General features: G+C 39.6%; 1 protein-coding gene across 1 annotated transcript in view; it reads right to left on the reverse strand.

Annotated features, from left to right (window-relative positions):
- LEKR1 (leucine, glutamate and lysine rich 1) overlaps positions 1-21197 on the reverse strand; it is a 161485-nt gene that overhangs the window by 123863 nt on the left and 16425 nt on the right. Inside the window, exon 3 of the mRNA XM_027876148.1 lies at positions 14229-14443. Coding sequence (XP_027731949.1) covers positions 14229-14443 — 215 coding nt within the window. The remainder of the gene's footprint in view (positions 1-14228; positions 14444-21197) is intronic.

Raw genomic sequence — 21197 nt, forward strand, 5'->3', positions numbered from 1 at the left:
GAGGGAATGGCAGTGCCTACTGGAAAGGATTGGAGATCTTCCAGAGGAGATGGCAGTGCCTACTGGAAAGGTGTGGTTGCAGCAGTGGTGAAAGGACTGTCAACAAGGGACGAAAGCATTCTTTACCAGGAGAGGAGTTAAGCCTGCCCCTTTTGGCCAGCAGGCCTCACCAGAGTTGACTGGACAATGAACACGGCTAACTAGCAGCCTTGGGGGGTGGGGGTGGGAATGCTTCATGTCTCAATAAAGCTTAGCTCCCTGCTCCAACCAGACTGTGCCGGTTATTATAAAGTTAAATTATTAAATTCTGTATTAATCCTTCTGCTGATTCCCACTATGATTCTCTTATGCATGTCATTGATTTTCTGTAAAGGAATACATGACCTGTCCTATATCCATTCACAGTGTTCACCCGATATCTCTTTTCCTTCTCCTTGGGGGAGAGCCAGAAAGAATGGCTAGAGCTAAGAGATGGAGTGTCTTGTTCGTGGAACAGCCAGGAGGTCAGTGCTATAGGATCACGGTTCATGTGCGGCAGTGCAAGGTGGAAGGACTGAAAAGGGAGGAGGGGAGCAGCAGACAGTATCAGACAGAGGATTTCATATCTGTCCCTGTAGAGAACAGAGAACCCCTGGAGTCTACCGAGCAGGAGGGCGACATGGGCGGACTTGCACTTTAGGAAGATCACTTTGACAACTGAACGTACAATGGACCAGACTTGGGAGAGACATGAGGCAGACAGCCCCAGCCGCAGCCGCTACTGTGACGGTCCAGGCGGGAGGTGACGAGGGCCTAGACCAGCAGTGCAGCAGAGTCGGAAGAGAGGAGGAGGAGTGGAGACGGCGAGGAGTGAAGGATGACATCCAGAGTGTGAGCTCGATGCCTTGGTATGCTCAACAGTAACAGGAAAGTATGGGAGGAGGAAACTCAGCGCAGTTTTGGATGTGTTGGGCTGAAGACCTCTACGGGACATCCAGTTCAAGACCCCAGTGGGCAGCTGGAGGTCTGGAGAGAGGTCAGGACTGGATAAGTAGATTGGAAAGTGGCGAGAAATCAAGTACGAGAAGTCGCTCGCAGGTATCATTCAGGGCAGAATGAAATAGTGCAGAAGGTGCTGGATCTGGAGCGAAGAAGACCTAGAAGCAAATCTTAATCTATAACACTGCCTGGTGGTGTGACTGTGGGCTAGTCATTTGACATCCCTCAGCCTCAGTTTCCTCACTTGTTCAATAGGAATGTTGCCTCTAGTCCCTACCTCCCAGGGTGGCTGATGCTCAAAGGAAAGAATGCATGCCAAGCACTGTACCAACTTTTTAAAGCACCAGGTAAATGTCAGCAATTTTTACCGAAAGGGGTCAGTTACCACTTCAGGTGGTCAAATGGGGAGAAAAATCTTTGTGTCAAATTTCTCTGATGAGGGTTTGGTATCCAAGATACATAAACAATTAATAAATATGTATAGACTAATAACCACTCCCAAATAGAGATATTGTCAAAGGATATGAACTAGCAATTCTCAAAAGAAACACAGCAAAGTATTCACAAAGACATGAAAAAATGCTCCAAATCACTAACAAAGGAAATGCGAATCCAAACAACCCTGAAGTTATATGTCTCACCCTGCAAACTGGCATAAATGACAAAAAAAATGGCAATAGTCACTGCTGGAGGGAAAGCAATTTGGAATCATGTAAACAAGGTGACTAAAACGACCGTCCCCTTTGAACCAGAGGTTCCATTACTGGCTCAAGGAAACCATCAATAAGAAAAAAGTCCCCATATCCTCCAAAACATTTATAGCGGGCCTTTTTTGTGATCGTTGAGAATTGGAAAACAAAGTCAATGCCCATTAAGTGGGGAATGGCTAAACAATCTGTGGTACATGAACGTAATGGAATATGACCAAGCTGTAAGAATTGACATATGGGATGAATTCGGAGAAACATGGAAAGATCTCTATGAACCGAGGCAGAATGAAGTAAGTGGAGCCAAGAAAACAATGTACAAGGTAATTACAACGAGGTGGATGGACGACCAGCAACAAGCCCAAAAAATCCAAAGTAAATGTAACAAAATTACAAACAGGACTCAGATGAAGAGAGATGAGAGGACACTCCAGCCCAGGTGGAGGTGGGAGGTCCACAGGTGTTACACAACGAAGATGTTTTCAGACTTTTTCAATGCATCGATCAGTTGAGCTGACTTTTTTTTTCTCTGAAAGGGAATACTATTTGTTACATGGAATAGCTGTCTGAAAAGCAGAGGAGGAGGGATACACGGGATAACTAGGGTGATGGAAGAAACAGAAAACAGCAATAAAACTTATTTTAAAAGGTATCCCTTCAGTTTTTGAGAGATGAATGGGTTGCCATTTGTATCACTGAAGGGAATCCCTGTACAGATGAGATCTCATTCGCCGACACCCACACACTCACACACACCTGGAGAATGCTCAAGACCCCATGCTAAGAGTTGGAAATACAAAGGAAGGAACAAACCAGTCGTTGTCTGTACAAAGCTTACACTCCACTGACAGGTTACAGCACTTACATAGGTAAGTCCATCCAAGGTTCATACAAAGTTATTCACAGTAATACAAAGAGGAAGACAGTACAAATAGGGACAGGGTAGCATTCACGGAAGGGAGATCAGGAAGAGCCTCATGCAGGAAGTCAAAGGAAACTAGGAATTGCAAGAGGCAGAGGTAAGGAGGGGGCTACCTGTGCAAGGGCACAAAGTCAGGAGATGGTGGGGAGTGTTCAGAGAAAAGTTACCAGGCAAGTCTGCCCAGAAGGGAGAACTGTGATGGGGAATAACAGGAAATATGACTTGTAAAGACAGGTGGGAACCATACGGTGCAGGAACTGAACCACCAGCCCGAGGGGTCTCTAAAGAATTCTAAGGAGTCAGGGAGCCATGGGAGATTGTTGAGGACTGACGTCACATCTGTGTTTTAGGAATATCCATTTTTGGGGTATGTGGGAAATGGATTGAAGAGAAGAGAGACTAGAGCATAGGATCAATGTTTTAGGGCTGAAGAGACCACACCAGCCACCAAGTCCGACTTCCTCATCTGTAAGATGAGAAAGCTGAAGCAGACAGAGGTTAAGTGACTTATCCAGAGTCACACAGCTAGTAGATGCCTGAGGCTGAATTTGATCTCAGTTCTTTCAGACTCTAAGTCAGAAGCTTTCAATCTTTTTTGTGTCATGGACCCCTCTGGCAGTTGGTCTGGTGAAGCCTGTGAATCACTCCTCAGAATTAACGTTTTTAAATGCATAAAATACATAGAATTACCAAGGAAACCAAATACATTGAAATAGAGTTATCAAAATGTTTTCTAAACAAATTCACAGATCCCAGGTTAAGAACTCCTGCTCTAAGCCCTGTGGCTCTGTCCACCGTGCCACACAGTTTCCCATCGTGCTTGAATGGAAAGAAGAAAACCAGTTAGGAGGCCATTGTAACAGTTCCCATGAGAGACACTAAGGGCCTGAGCTAGAGTAAAGGCTGGTGAAAGGAAAGACAGGGAGAGATGAGAGAGGTGCTATGGAGGCAGAGTCCACAGAACTTTGTGATTCTTTTAGGAGTCAGCTTCTTCATCACAATGACACACAGCTTAAGACCGATGTTTACCAAATATGCTGTTGGTGGTGTTTGGAATTAGCCTGACTATTCCAGAAAGTGTGGGATTATGTCAAGTAAGTGATAAACACGTTCAAACACTTTGATCTGTCAATCTCACATTTATCCCAAGGGTGCCAGAAAGAAAAGTTCTCTACATATCAAAATATTCAGAGAAGTATTTTTTTTTTTGTGGCAGCAAAGAGGAATAAAAGCAGATGCCAACAACTGGTGCAAAGATAAACAAACTGGGGTACACACAGTAATAGAATATTACTTTACTGTAAGAAAAGACAAATATGAAGAACTTGGAAATGCATGGGAAGCCTTATACTAAGTGAAATAAGCAAAAGCAGCAAAGAAATATCCACAATGACCACAATGATGTAGATAGAAAAAAGAGAAAATGCTGTGGAGTTATAATAATTACCAAGAAGAGCTGAGAACACAAGTCTCCTTTCTTTGCAGAGGAGGGGAACATTGTATATATACACATATATATATATATATATATATATATATACACACATATATATTGTCAGAGATAGTACAAATGTTGATTTTACTGAACTGCTTTGTAAAAATCTTTCTTTTTTGATATTTGTTATAAGGATGGCTCTCTGGATAAGCAAGGAAGCATTTATTTGAAAATTAAAAAAGTTATAAAAAAGGGAAATGAAAATATATCTGGGAGAGAAGTAATAGACTCAAGATGCAGAGATATATATTTTTAAAATAATAGTATGTTTTCCCTCAATTACATGCAAAAGTAATCTTTAATATTAACTTTTTTTAGTTTTGAGTTCCAAATTCTATCTCTCTAGAGGGTAAGCCATCTGATATAAATTAGACATGTTGCCATCACATAAAGCATTTCCACATTAGTCATTTTGTGCAAGAAAATAAGAACAAAAAAAAGAAAAGAAGGAGAAAAGAAAGTGAAAAATCACCTGCTTCGGTCTGTGTTCAGACAACATTAGTTCTTTCTCTGGAGACAAATAGTATGTTTCATCATGAGTCCTTTGAGATTGTCTTGGATTGTTGTACTGTGGAGAACAGCAAAGTCATTCACAATTCTTCAGCGGACAGTATTGCTGTTACTGTGTACAATGTTCTCCTGGTTCTGCTTGCCTCACTTTGCATCAGTTCATGTAAGAAGAGACACAGATCTTTGCGCACGACCAATAAGGCTAATTTATTTTGCTTGCCTATTATGCATATAGTTTTCTTTTTCTCTTTTTCCCCAATGGGAGGAAGGTGATATGGAGAGAAAATAGATGCTTGTTAATTTAAAAAATTAAGTATTTTTAAAATAGTCCTACAGCTGTACCTTTAGTAAATTTATAGAAGGACCTGTGATAAAGAATAATTTTGGTGTCACGCTTGTTATCTTCTTCTTCCAATCTTTTTTGATAGAATTCACATAGCAAGATATGAGAACAAGTCATTATCTTGCTAGTAATCTTTTATAATAATGGCTAACACTTGCATAGTGCTTACTATGTGCCAGGCACTGTGCTAAACATTTTACAAATATTATCTCATTTGATCCTCACAACAACCCTCCTAGGAGGTAGGTGCTATTTTTATCCCTATTTTACAAATGAGAAAACTAAGGCAAACCAGAGTTAAGTGACTTGCCCAATGTCATATAACTAGGAAGCGTCTGAGGCTGAATTTGAAGTAAGGTCTTCCTGCCGCCAGGCGTGGTCCTCTATCCACTGGGCCACCCAGCTGCCATAATAATGATCTACAAAATATTTTGGAGGTAGATAAAATTTCTATTTTTTGTAACTGAATAAAAGTATTGGGAGACCTGAACTCATCCTCCATAGAAACACTGAAAGTATCTTCCAGATGGCTGCAGTAGGAAACAGGACACAGAAATGCCAAGAACTTTGTCCTGTTCCCATGATTCTAGTTTCTTTCACTAGATTTCTGTATTTCTAAAGCTTTTCATGTAATGGATGAAGTCTGAATGCTATTAGTATTAAGCATAGTGATATCTGTTTTTAAAAATTGTTAAGATTTTTTATGAATCAACGTTATATCTAGGTCATTACCATACAATACAATAAACATTTATTAAGCACCTATGGTGTGCTAGGCACTGAGCTAAGTCCTAGGAATACAAAGAAGAAAGACAGTCCCTACCCTCAAGGAGCTTACAGTCTGATAGAGAGGACAATACAGAAAAGAAAAGTAAAAGGGGGTGAGGGAGGGGGGAGGAGGTGCCTAGCACAGGGGCATACTGATAGTGGGGCCCTGAGGATGGTTGAGTCTGATCAAAGCGTGCAGCTGGAGAGAAATGAAGAGTTGGTGGAGCTGCTGAGCGCTCTGGAAATGGAGACTTTGGGAAGTTATTCGTTCTGCCCTCCACCCCCCTGGGGCAGAGGCAACTGAGAGGCCTGCGCAGGTGTGCGTATCAAATCTGATGCTGTGCCCCTGAGAGTGCAGCTGGTGGGAGATGAATTGTGCGCAATAGTCCAGTCTGCACTCTACAGATCTTTGGTCAGTTCCTGTGGAGGCTTTCATATGCAGTATGGGAATTCGTCATCTGTTGGCTTATATAGGACAGTGAGCTTCTGCTGGATGAGTCTAGTTGCCTGCTTATATATTTCTAGGTATCCAGTAGCTGCAAAGCTTTTGAAGCATGTAGTGGTTTGGTACAGTTTCCACCATTTCATTCTCTCATCTGCATTGATCAAAAAGTCCTTGCTCCTAGGGATAATCTTCCTATAATTTTAGTTGCAAAGACCTCATCCTGAAGCGGTATCCTAAACACTAGCTCTGTTTCGATAAAGGAATTCACATGACTGAGCCACTTGCTTAAGTTCATCTAGAAATAGACGGCCTTGGGATGCCATTCTTGGATCACAGTAATAGCATAAATTCCAACCAGAGATGATGTTTTATTAAGTTGTTTCAGTCACGTCTGACTTTTCGTGATCCCATTTGAGGTTTTTGTGGCAAAGATACTATGAAAAGTTTGCCGTTTCCTTCTCCAGGTCATTTTACAGATGAGAAAACTGAGGCAAACAGGGTTAAGAGACTCGCCCAGGGTCATATAGTTAGTAAGTGTCTGAGGCTGGATTTGAACTCAGGACTTCCTAACTCCAGGCCTGGTGCTTATACCTGTTGTCAGCCTTTACTGTTGTCTGGTGAAGTGAGTATTGCTTGTTCCAAAAGTATCTCTCTACATTTTGAACTATTTATAAGGTGCTCTGAGGACTAACAAAGCTGTCCCTCCTTTTAAACAAGGAAGCATCTATCTCCCTCTAGGTGCCTTGAGGAGATGAATCCTGTTTCATTAACACTGTCTGGGTGTTTAGACTCCTTCTAGACCCGTTGTCACCCATTTTACCAGGCCAAAAGTGTATCTTAAGACAAGTCTGTGGTAGGTATTAATTGCTCTAAATAAATTTCTCCCATTAAGCTTTGACTTTAGGATTCCTGCTACTCTCTTAATATATACGAACTCAACTTTCTCCTTGATAGCCTTATGTTCAATATGTTTTGCATATATTGCCATCATTCATTCATTTGATTTAATTTCTAGATACAATTTCAAAGCCTTTAGTATCTATTCCTCCTTAGCATATAATAAGAATTCTCTATTTATCAAATCCGAAGATTTTGAGCTGCTTAGTGTGTTTTTCAGTGGAGCCCAACAACTTGATGGCACCCATGAACAAACATTAGGTGATTAATCTCATGTTTTGGCATGACTGAGTTGAAAGATTCTAAATTCTCTTTCGGAGTAATGCTAGTGGATGTAAGGAGGAGCAGAACCATAGTAGGCTTAAACTATCTTCTTGAAAGATGTTATCTTTATATTAATTATTCCTCAAATTCTTTTTTTAAAGAATATAGTACAGTCTTAACATTGTTGTGTTGCTGCTGGGTTTTAAAGAGAGAAAAGCTTTCCATGTGAATGTCAAATATTTTATCATTTTCACCAGGCTTGGAACAATTTTATGTATTTGTTGTACATGATTAAGCTATCAGTGTGTAATTGAGTCAAAGGCTTTGCAATGCTCAATAAAGCTAGAGTAAATATTATAGCACTTTGAGATTATTTGTTCAACATACCAAATCAATAATACTATTGACACCTCTGGGAGTTTTTAGCACATCCTTTTTTTTCTCCTCAGTCAAAATACTGTTTTCTTGCAAATGTTTATAGACTTTTTTTTAGCAACACAAGCTATGAATGCTTCATATGAAGTACATAATAACATAATTACTCTGCATTTGAAGAGGTTACTATTATTCTCTTCTAGTAATACATATGAACTACCTTTTGTTAGAAATATAGGCTCAGGTTTGCATCAAAGAGGAAGCTAGTAAGATTCTCTCCCGATAATTCATGTGCCACTGTGTCACAGCTGACCCAGTAATTATGGAACTCCTTCAGATCCACAACTTTCCAGTTTCACAGAGAAGCTGGCTCTTTAGTCACTTTCTTTTACTTAACTGTTCTGTCCTTTAGATATCAATGGCTTCCACTCTTTCTGGGTACTGTTTGTTCTAACTTATTTTTATTGTATGGGATCGATTCCAACCATTTAAATGATCAGAAATTTCCTACATCCTCCTTCTCTGAAAGTTCTCTCTCCTCTGATTTCTTTGCTTCTCAAGTCTCATACTCCACTATTTGGTTCATGGTGAATTTATTTTATCTGTGCTGCTCTGATTCCTGGTGTCACCTTAACATTTTGGCCTTCACTTTTCATCTTTTGATTGCGGACATTTAAGCATTTCTGATCTATTTTTGTTTTCCAAATTCCACATAAGGTGTTTCTTTTTGGTTGCCTTTACTCAGGCAAAAGGATTCAAGTTTCTTACTTCGCTTACCAGCTGGATATTGATGAAATCTTCCCAGGTTTTTCCCACGAGTCTTGAATAGTTTTCTTAAGCCATTTCTGCCATAGTGGTATTTGATGCCTCTCCTGAAGTACGTTCTTAGATATCTTTATCTTTCCTCTTATGGTCCTCAGTATGCAATGGTCTCAGAATATATTGTTGTATATAGGTCTTGAAATAGTTTTGAACTCTGTCAAATATTATGGGAGAATCCATTTGTTTCTGATGGGTATAACAAATATCAGCTTTTAAAATGTGCTCTGTTTTGATACAGTTGGCCCTCTGGTTGGACTTCAAAAGGGCTTTTCATTATTCCATTTTCAGTATGCCCATCTCCTTTTCGAAAATATTTGAAACACTGGCATTATCTTTACTACCCGATTCTATATTTTGTAGCCTTTTTGGAGTTCATGCTAAGTCCAGGTTCTTCAGATTTCCCCGTCTTGCTGTGGTTTAGTCATTTTTCAGCTGTGTCCAACTCTTCATAACCCCATTTGGGGTTTTCTTGGCAAAGATCCTAGAGTGGTTTGCCATTTCCTTCTCCAACTCATTTTACAGACAAGGAAACCGAGGCAAACAGGGTTAAGTGACTTGCCCAGGATCACACAGCTAGTAAGTGTCTGGTGACCCAGATCTGAACTCAGGAAGAGGCGTCTTCCTGACTCCAGGTCCAGTATTTATCCATTAAGACATACAGCTGCCCTTTCCCTCCTTAGATTTAAGTAAGTTTTCAGTTTCCACTCATTTCATTCCATCCAGGCTTAGGAAAGAAATTATTTATGATTGCCTTGTCCTGATCTTCATGCAATGTGTTGTAGCTAACACTATCATTGACACACAAAGTGTTGTGAAATCCTTGCCTCTAACTGTTTTTAATTTTGTTATAGTGTAATGTTGGTACATCATTAAGGCCTTCTTCCATTTCATGGGCACTCATGGTTTGCCTGCTGAAGTAATCAACAGCATCTTCACTAAAGCATTTCCTGCAGCTGGGGTAGGGATTAACACTTCCAATTTGCTCCTGCACATCTTGCCTTCTTGGGGTACCAGAATGAAAGGAGAATCGGGAGCCCCACTGTCCGACAGTTCCAAATAGGACCAGCCTACAAGCATACTCGGCCCTGTCTGTTTCTTGGATTCAAAGAAGCAGTTCCATCACTCTGGCTGGGGTGTTAAGCCAATTTCCTCCAATGTAGCCAACATGGAGGGGTTCCTGACAGCCTGACACAGCCCTGTCTGGTCCTAGGCTATCAGCCGGCTGCCATCCCCTTATTTTGTTATTGTTGCCTTTCTACCCTCCCCACTCCAAATACAAAAGATGGGTTGGGCTTTGAGGCAGTCGTACATCTTAGAGAATTACAGATTTTTGAGAGGCAACTTAAACTGGGGAGATGGGGAAAAGTCACTTAAACTCTCTGAGCCTCAGTTTCCTCATCTGTAAAATGGGGAGGTTGGGATAGGTGATCTCTAAGGTCCCTTCCAATGTCTTAAAACTCCTATAGTTACAATACTACACAATAATCATTCACGTCCAAAATGAAGCTCCTTCGCTAATAAAGATAACAACAGCATATATTCACAGTGCTTTAGATTGGGACGTTACTATCATCCCCATTTTACAGGTAAGGAAACTTTGACAAATTTGCCTTGTAAACACTTCTCTGGGTAAGCCCCAATTTTAATGTAAGCTCCGTGAAGGCAGAGGCTCTGTTCCTTTCTTTATTTTTACATTCCCAAGGCTGAGCCAGGTGCCCTAATAGGGGGTGAATGAATTTTGAATCGAATGGGAGTTGGGCGATTTCCCATACTCACACAACCCCGGCCCTGCACTGTTCCCTCTGCTCCAGGATGGAATCTACAGAGCGCATTTTTGAAAGTAAGTGGCAGAAACCTGTTATTTCCACACATGTGAGAATTCCACTGTGGAAAGTACTCCTCCTACCTAGCCCCCAGTGCAAATAGATCAGTGAGTTCTGTATCAATTGTGGCTGTGGAGAACTGTCTAAACCATCGAGAACTGGGCTGAACCGAGGTCAAGCAGCTCCTGTCAGAGGCAAGGCTTCAGCCCTCTACAACAACAACTCTCCGGGTTTGGTGAAGAGCTCCCCAAGTGACCTCATCCAATGCTCACAACAATCCTATTATCACTGCCCTTTTATAGATGAGTAAACTGAGGCAGACAGAGGTGAAGCGACTTCTCCAGGTCTCACAGCTAGTAGACATCTGAGGCAGAACCTGACGCCAGGTCTTCCTGACTCAAGATCTAGCTCTCTAACCATTAGGCCACCCAGCTGTCTGTATCACACAACTGCTCAAGGTCTAGACAGGAAAATGGACTGATACATTTCGAAAGATTTCTATGGCAAAGTGAATTATTATTCCTAATAATAATAACTGACACAAAGTATTCATTCTCTTAAAATCTTGGTTAGTCAAGATCTTAGCAAACCTCTATCAGAAAAACAACATTAAATCATTTTCAACATAAAAATTACAACAGTAAAAGGGCCTTTTCAAAGAATTAAGTATTTCCAACTCAATTCCAAAACACAATAAAACTTCAATAATAGGTATGTGCCACTAATGTCCCATGTTTATTAAAATTTCTGGTTAACTTAGGGCTAAGCAGAAAACCATTTTTCTTTCAACCCCGCTCCTGAAGATCTTTCTACAGATTGTTAACAGGCTTTCTTGTGAATGTAATTGTAATTGAGTCCTTCCCTTCTAGCTCTAAAACTGGGATCCCAAGACTTTGATGACTGAGGTTGCAGGACTGTGGTGTCGTGGGCCAAACACCAATGTTCTCTCATCACAGGGGGCTATGGAAATGAAGGGGAAGATCTCTGACTGAAAGTACAGTGAATTCAGGACAACATCTGGCATTTTCTTAAGAAATTTCAGCAGAGGACCTATGAAGGAAAATGCTATCCACTTCCAGAAAAAGAACTGGTAAATAGAAGTATGCATAGTATGGTTTTACCTATGTATATGTGTAAGGATAAAGATATATATGCACATATACATATATATAGACACATGTATGTGTATGTATATATACACATACATACGTGTGTATGTGTGTGTGAAATGGTGGCCTTTTCTAATGCCAGGGAGGGAGGTAGACCGTTCAGATATAACAGACATGTAACAAATGTTAACCCCCCAAAAATGTAATAAAGTGTAACATGCTATAAGAAAAAATTAAATTTGAAAATTACATTTAAAAAAAATCTCAGGGGAGAACAGGCAGGCCTGGGAGTGAAGAGACCTGGGAGCTGGGTTCCATTGTGTCACTCACCCTGTGACCTCGGACAAAAATTTTCAGTTGTTCATTCATTCAAGAACAATTGATTAGGTGCCATCCACTGCCTCGTCATGGTGTGGAGGTGACCATAAGCTAACAAAGGCTTTACCAATGGAACATAAGCTCTACATGGGCAAAACAAGCTGGAGAGCTTTCATGTACAAGTCTAGCCAGAAGGATGGCCCATTTGTCATTCAAGGACAGGCCTATATTCATTGTGGTTCACCCCCTGAAAGTTGGACCTCAGAGAATGAAGGTTTTGGCCACAGCAACTCATGCCATCCGTGGCCTAAGGTAATGATCTGAGCATCAGAAGGAAAACCCCACACCCTGAAGAAATGACAGATGCTCTAAAGTACATTCAAGGCACACACTGAGTACTACCCAAACAAAGGAAATGTGGTCCTGAAAAAGTCTACAGTCTAATGGACTCTGAACTCTGCCTCTCTGGACTGAATGTGACACAGCTGATTCCCAGTATTTGGATTTAAGGTCTGATCTTCCTGATTAATGGGACCAATCAGCCTTCTGCTGTCTAACTCCCAGTACTAGCACCTCTACCTCCTGGGCCAGTGCCTCCTGGTCAGCTCTGCTGACCGCTGCCCAGGCCTCAGGGAAGCAGTGAGCTCTGTTTAAGGCACAATGACCTCATGGGAAGCTCACATGAAAAGATCCAGGAGACACATGGAGATGAATTTACGCAACAGCAACTCTGACGTTAACACAAACTCAATGTCTGCAAAACTTATCTTTCTGTTTTCCAGTGATTCAAAGAAACAGTCATCTGACTTTGATGAAATCATTCCATCCTGCCTTACAACCCCCCCTAGTAAAAGACCTGCTAGTCTAATTCTTTGGTTTTCTAAACCAGAAAAAATATTTAGCTGTGGTCATCAGTGATAAAAGTAGAACTTGTCAGACACCAATGTGAAAATAACCATTAATATAAAACAACAGACACGATTGGTGGTGGTCATAGGGAAATGTTAGACCTGGCTTCAACAAGAGAATTTCTTGGAGTTTCTCCAAGGGTCTTTCCCAGGAGTCCTCTCTGAAGCTATCAACCCAAAGTGGACCAAGAAAAGCCAAGCGCCAGCGACGGATTCAGTGCCCAGCATCAGAACATGGTGAGTCCCAAAGATCTCGCTTTACATGTTATTCATAACTCCAGACACTTATACAGCCCTTCATGTCATTTGATCTATGAGGCAGTTGCTTGATTTGATGCCCATTTTACAGGCAAGGAAAGCAAGAAAGAGAAATTAAGTGACTTGTTCATGGTCACACATGTAGAGGGTCAGACCTGGGATAGACTTCCCAACTCCAAACCCAGCCCTTCGTCACGACATCTGGCTGCTTCCCAAGATCCCGTAAGACATACATGTCTGTGTACATATATACACACACATATACTTACCTCCCAGAGTTGCTGGGGGGCACAAATGAAATAAGTAATGCTGTGAAACACTTCCCAAAGCTTAAAGCAGTATATAATGTCAGTTACTGTTATTGTTTTGTTATTATTAAAAGATTTAAAACTAAACAGGAAGAGTTCTCAATTTAAAAACAAATATTTATTTGAGTAAAATTAAATTGTAAGTCTAAATATATAATAGAAGTCAATGACATTTAATAATAACTTGCATTCATAAGGGAAAGGACAAGTATTAAAAAGCAAACATTTCAATAAGACCCAGTTCTGTAGTGAGAACACTGGGAGTTAAATGAGAAGACCTAATGCCCACTTTGGCCTGCCCTCCCCCACCCCCAAACACCAGCAGGCAGGACTAAATGCTGGGCAAGAGCCCATCGATCACCTGAGCAACTCATTCCCCTAGCTGATCTAACTTCACACTAGTTCCAATGCTTTTGAATACTTTGAAAATGGACAATTCACATTCCAAAAATAATAATATCCTAAAACTATTTTCAGCAGTTTTACACATCTAGATTACCTAATCTTACAAAGAAAAATCTTGTCAGCAATAAATAATGACTAAAAAAGAAAAGCATGTATTTAAAAAAAAACTTTTTTTACTTTATTTATTCGTTTATTTATTTTAATAAATTTATTTATTTTTAGTTTTCAACATTTACTTCCACAAGATTTTGAGTTCCAAATTTTCACCCCATCTCACTCCTCCTCCCACCCCAAGATGGCTAAAAAAAACTTCTTTTATTTACATGGACTATATATTGATTGGTTCCAAATTATCCAGGTGGTAAAGACATACCCAGATTCTGAATTATAATTATGATCCAGGTCTGTATGTAAAATTTGTGATTTTATTAATAAATGCAAACGCAGACACAAATTCTACCTGATACGGAATGATTCTAGTAAAGAATTCAAAGCCTAGTTGTTCTCTGAACTTGTTTTTACTTGCTCAATGATTGTTTATATGAAAAATAAAAATTGCTAACAGGTTCCAACCTTTCTGTTTGGGCTTTACCATCAGCCTCGGACCGCTGCAAACCTTGGTTAAGAGACTGCAGCTTTTCTTGGAGTGACCTCTCCCGGTCAACGCTTCCTTGATAAAACTTCATGTCTGCTTCCATCGCTTTCATCTTCTCTTCCATAAGCTTAAATTCGTGAAGGATCAGATAGCTGACTCCGCAGTATTTACAGACCGTCTCATCACGAGACATCTAGAAAATAAAATTTAAACTTGAATTCAGAAAAGAAAATTTTAATTAAGGACGTTGAACAGGATAAAAACATATTGTAATATAGCCTGGAATTGTCATTATTATTATATTTTCTACATCTGTCTGAAATAAAAAGAAATGGACACATATTAAAACCTATAGAAAAAAACTTCAAATTATGAAAAGAACTTCAGAGTTATTTTTCCACTGTGTCAGTAAGAAAGATTCATTCTTGAAGTATTTTTCATGAAGAAAAGAAAAGAAAAGAAATATAGTAGGGGCAGCTAGGTGGCGGAGTGGATAGACCACCGGCCCTGGAGTCAGGAGGACCTGAGTTCAAATTTAGCCTCAGACACATAATACTTCCTAGCTATGTGACTCTGGGCAAGTCACTAAACCCCAATTGCCTCACCCCCCCCCCCCCAAAAAAAGTAGAATTTTAAAAAATATATGTTAAAGTTGATTTTATGTTATCATAAGTTTCTTCTAAATCCTGTAAGATATATCATAAAACTATATATGTGACCCAGAGGTTCTGAGCCCTCTATTTGCTGAATCGAGGACCTTTGATCAGAACAGAACATTTCCCTTCTTCTGTCTTCCTAGAACCAAAGTCCCTCTATGGTACAGATACTGTCTTGATGCACACACACCAGGCAGAGTCAAAACAGAAAACAAAACAAAACAAAACTATAGACCAATATTCCTACTGAACAAGAATGCGAAATTTTAAATAAATATTATCAAAGAGGCTAAAACAACATATCATTAAGACCACTTTGGAATTTTACTAGGAATCCAGGGTTGGTTAATAAATCAATAAAAAGCATATGATTATGTCATACCATTACATATTGTACTTGACAAAATATAATATCAATTTCTGTTAAAAAAAAAAAAAACAAAAATCTCAAAACAAATGGACCTTTCCTTAAAGTGATAAATAGTATGGATCTAAAACCTAATTATTTATTCCCATTATCTGTAATGGGGATAAACTAGAATCCTTTCAATAAAAACAAAGATATCTATTGCCTTATTAACTTCTGTTTGACATAGTACTAGAAATGAGGGCTATAAGAAGAAGAAAAAAAAGAAATTAAGAGAATAAACATAAGTAAAGAAGAAATGAACTGATCAATTTTTGCAGATGATAGGATGATATACTTAAAGAACCCTAAAAATGAATCAAAATGATAACTTCAGCAAACTATAATGATATAAAATAAGCCCACACCAATCATCACCATTTCTATATTATACCAATAATACACCCAGCAGGAAGAGATAGAAAGAAAAAATCCATTTAAAGTTACTACAAATTGTATAAAATACTTGGGAGTCTATCTACCAAGACATACACAGGAATAGTAGAAATAAAAATACAAACTACTGTTTACAGAATTAAAGACAGGTCTAATTAATTGGAAAAATATGAATCACTCATGGATAGAATGAGTAAACATAATAAAAATGATAACACTACCTACATTAATTTACTTATTCGGTGCTGTGCCAAACTACAAAGCAATTACCTTACAAAACTAGAAAAAACATTAAATTTATATGAAGTTAAAAAAAGTCAAAAATCTCACGGAAAATTATAAAAACAAGTGGAAAATAAAGGGGGCCTAACAGTGTCCAATCTCAAAGTATACTGTAAAACAGTAATTCTCAAAACAATGTGTTGTTGGTTTAAAAAAAGAGATAGTGCTCAGTGGAACAGACTAGTTACACAACATAAAGAAGCAAACCGATCTATTTGATAAATACAAAGACCCCAGCTACTGGCACAAGGACTTGCCAGTTGACAAACTCCAGTGGGGCCTACAAAACCGTGTATATCCTTGACCCAGCAACACCACTACTAGGCCTGCATCCCAAAGGGATTTAAGTGTTGCCTTCCTCCGTTAAAATGTAAGCTAATTGAAAACATGGGCTCGCTCTTTCTGCTTGAATACGTACTCCCAGCCCTTAGCACTGGGCCTGGCACATAATCAAATCTTCATAAATGCTTGTTGACTAGATTTGTCTTGACTTGATAGCTTATCACGGGAGCTGAATGGAAAGTTATGCTTGGGGGTACCACAGGTGAACCATTTACAAAGTCATTTCTTTACCATGTTTGAGTCAACGCTAAATCCGGTATTGCACAAAGCAGCACGTGTCTCAAGATCACCAGGCTGGGTTACAGGGCATCATACACAAGGCAAAAGCCTAGTTGGGCAGCTTGGGTCAATATTATCATCATCATCATCATCATCATGAAATACAGTGGCAAGGCAAGGATAGAGAGATATAGCCCTTCGTCCAAAGGTCTGAGAAAGTGAACAGAAAGCCTAGAGGGTCACTGAAAAGGTCCAGTGCCAACTAATGCAGTGATGCTCTTTGGAGCCTAGGACTGTGGCAGTCAATGTATTAGCTGCTCTGAAAACTGCCTCCCCAGCCAGCCCTGCCTGCACAGTGCTCTTGGATTCAAAGGGTACCGACTGTTTTCTGACCAGAGTCTATTAATCAGTATCTTCTAACAGGAGGGTCCAAAAGGAGATTTAAAAAACCCCAGTAACTGAGGACCCAGCTTCTTCCTTTTAGTTTGTTCTAGGCTTCCAAGGATTGGGTAGGTCACCTCAATCACAATCTTTGCCCAGTTGAAGTACATGGACATAATGATGGGTTTCTACGTATTGTCCTTAGGTCATTTTTTTTGCCAATCAAATCCTGGAATTGCAAGCAATATATATGGGAGTCCTGGATTTTTTTAATTTTCAATTAATTCTTTGAGGTTCATCATAATTGGTAGCAAAAAGATGGGCTAAAATAAGTATTATTTTACCTCTTTGTCTAATTCTGCACAATATAGACGGAAGAGGAGAAATGTGTGATATACCTTTCACAGAAGCATTTCTGAAATACTACTGAGTTAGTAATGTAGGCAATATTAAACATTTCAAAAATAATTTGTTAATTTTTTATAGTTCACTGCACTTAAAAACAAAGTTAGGTGAGTAATTGTAACAGGCCGCCCACCTACAAAGATCTGACTATCCTCCATGCCTGAGGATGGCAGGCGAGCCTATTTCATCCGGTAGATTACAGTGTTTGCAGATAGGTTTGGATGTCTCTGCAAGATCATAGTTTATGGCTAATAAATACTTGAAAAATAGCAAGGGTAGGTAAATTAATCATGCCTCTCACATAACAAGTACTCATTAAATGTTTGTGAAACTGAATCAGATCTATAATTCACATATAAGGGTATTTACAAAGTAGAAGCAGAGACATCCCTGCTATAAACAAGTTCTGCTATATCCAAGGAGGTACCTGTCTACGGGAGGTACAATACCCACAGAAATATGGGTCAGCATTTCAGTCTATTACATTTGTCTCTCCGTGTTTCCAAGTAGAATCAGGATGAGAAGTTCATATTTACTCAAAAGGCCTTGAAGAAAGTTGCCTAAACTAAGGCATGAACTAAAGGCCTTGGTCTCCTAACCAAGAAGCCAACAGATGCAGAAAGTTCCTTGAAAAAACAAGAATTCTAGATGAAAGGCACTATGACAAAGGAGGAAATGTATAGCCTTGGTAAAGTTATCTGTAACTACCAGAAGTATCATGTACTTTTTGGATGAAGATAAATCTGTGATGAGATCCAAGGTCAAAGTGACCCTGCTCCTCAGAGTAAACGAAGGCCACAGAAGTCCACTGGGCCGGCCAAACCTAGCTTTTGCTTCTATACGGATAGTATAAATAGATGTGAAATGATATACATTTCCCTGTACCTAGGTCACTAGAAAATCCAGATAACCAGGTGTAATATCATAAATCCACAGTGACCAGAGGTACATAAACAACAGCAGAACAAGCTATAATCAGGACCCAACATGACCGTGAAAGAATGTACCTTTATATGTATAAGGAAAGTTATCCCTTTAAAATTTCTCAACTTTTAGATGCGAAGCTATTTAGTGCATATATGTTAAGTATTGATATGACCTTTACTGTACCTTTATTGGTGCCTTTCAGCTTGATGTGGTCTCCTTATTTGTCTGTTTTAATCAAGTCAGTTTTTTTCTTTACCCTATCTGAGATCATAATTGCCATTCTTGCCCTTTTCACTTCCATTGAAGTGAATTTTGCTCCAGCCTCTTATTTTAATTCTACATGAGTTTTTCTGTTTCAACTATGTTTCCTGTAAACAACATATTTTTTGACTCTACTTTCTAATCCATTCAACCATCCTCTTCCATTTTATGGGTAGGTTCATCCCATCCATAGTTAGGATCATTAACTATGTATTTCCCTCCATTCTACTTTCTTTGGTTTTCCTCTCCATAATTACTACCCCCTCATTGCAAAGAAAAAGAGGGTGGTGAGCAAGCTCAGACAGGGGAGGGGGGGAACAGTCAGACTTTGCCCTGGACCAGACCACACTGGGGGCACTAAAACCTTACAGGTCACCAGCCTGAGCTGTCCTTGACATCATGGAATAACACAATGCTCCACATGCCAAGAAAACAGCAAACAGACCAGTCTAGATCCTCCCTCCAGAAGTATGCAGAGTCCAGCCCTAAAATCAAGTCTGAAGTTAGGAAAGAGCCCGGAAGAAAGAGCAAACAAAAAGAGTATGCCACCATAAGAAGTTATTATGGTGACAGGGATATTCAAGATACAAATCCAAAAGAAGGGAATAACTTCAAAACATCTACAAGCAAAGCCTCAAAGAAAAACACAGCTTTTTGTGTGTGGAATTTGGGCACAGATTCAACTTGAATTCCTGGAAAAGATGAAGAGATTTTTTGTTCTTTGTTTTTTAAGAGCCTAATTGTTTTATCAATCAATCAATAAACATTTATTAAGTGCCTAATATGTGCCAAGCTCTGTGCTAAGCACTGAAATGAGAGTGCTAGAGGAATAAATTGGAAAAGAAATTAGAGTTATGGAAGAAAGGACTCAAAAGGGAAATAACATCTTCATAGAAGAAGTACAAAAGCTTGCCCCAGTAAGAAACCCCCTGAAAATGAGAATGGACTGATTAGAAGCCAATGGCCTCATGAGACAATGAGAAATATTAAAACAAAGTCAAAAGGTGGGGTGGGGGCAGGGGGGAGTGGGGAAAAAGGTCAGGTATTTCATAGCAAAAATGACTGACCTGAAAAATAAATTGAAGAGAAAAAAAATTAAGAATCATTGGACTAGCTGAAAACCAAAAACAGAAAAAAAGAGACTAGATATCATATTTTAAGAAATCTTAAAAGAAAACTTCCCAAGATCTCTTATGATCAGAGGACAAACTGGAAACAGAAAGAATCTATACCTCCTGAAAGAAACCCCAAAATTAAAACTTCGAGGAATATCATAGCTCAAATCCCCAGAGCTTCCAGGTCAGAGAAAAGATACTGTAAGCAGCCAGAAAGAAAGAATTCAAGTACCAAGGAACACAGTCAAGATCACACACAATTTAGCAGCCAACACCATAAGGGAACAGAGAGTTTGAAATATAACATTATATAACACTGTTATAGTATAATCTATTATGCAATAGATTATACATTATTTGTCATATGATAATATTATATAATTGTGTCACAATTATTTAATAGAACAAAAGGAAAGGAGAAGACAAAGGATATAGGCTTACAGCCAAGAATAACTTACCCAGAAAAACTTAGTATAAACCTACATGGGAAAAAAATGGATCTTTGGTGAAACAGGAGACTTGCAAGCCTCCCTGATGGAAAAACCAGAGCTATATAGAAATGTGAGTTTATTATAAACACAAAAGGTAATCACAAAGAAACAATCCTAAGGCAGTTCACAAGGATAAACTGCTTCCATTAAAGTATGGAGAGATGATCTATGTGTGTCCTCTGAACCCTATCATCATCAGGAATCATAGAGGGAGTCTAATTAGACAAGGCCTGGGAACGGTTATTATGTCTTGATGATAGCAAGAGAAGATTGGAAAGAGAGGGGAAGGGGAATACACTGGAGGGAGAAGGGAAAGAAGGTCTGGGAAAATTATCTCACACAATCAGAGTGTGCAAGTAGACATCTGTATAAACAAGGAGGGGAGGGGGGCACTTGCTGACACCTGAACCTCATTCTCATCTGAACTGGTCAGAGGAGGGAAGAACGGCCAGACAAACACAAAACGTTGGGTAAAGAGCTACATGTCACTCAGCAGGGAAACAAAAAGAAGGGTGAAGAGGGAATTAGAGGGAGGAAAGGTGCAGGGAGGGATATTTCCAAAACAAAACAAACTCTAAGCATGTGCAAACACACCCATAGCTTCTTTTTTTTTTTTTTTTTTGAGGTGGCAGAGAAAGGGACTTGAGAGTCCAGGACTGGCGATGGCTAACCCAGTTCAGTCTATAATATTCTGCACGTCTACACTGCTTTCGGATGTCTTTGGTCCTCTCCATCATGCCGTCCTTTCCCAGGAAACTCATCACTGGGAAATCTCACTATTCCACAAGATTGAATTTGCCTTGTACTACTCACCTCATCAATACACTCTGCCCCCCTGTTTAAACCCTTTGGCCAGAGGGCAGGGCCATGGGCTCCAAGGCCTCTACTTAAAGAGGGAGTTCAGCACAGTCTTCTCTCTATCTCCCACCAGCTACACAGCTTTTGGCCTTTTCTGGAATTCTCCATCATGCCCTACTACCAGGTACCACCCCCTCCCCCTTTTCAGCTTCTTTTTTGCATGTTGTCTTCCTCCATCAGAGTATAAGCTCCTTAAGGGCAGGGACAG

This window comes from Vombatus ursinus, unplaced genomic scaffold, assembly GCF_900497805.2.
Source record: "Vombatus ursinus unplaced genomic scaffold, bare-nosed wombat genome assembly UNPS02014810.1, whole genome shotgun sequence".
Classification (NCBI taxonomy): Eukaryota; Metazoa; Chordata; class Mammalia; order Diprotodontia; family Vombatidae; genus Vombatus; species Vombatus ursinus.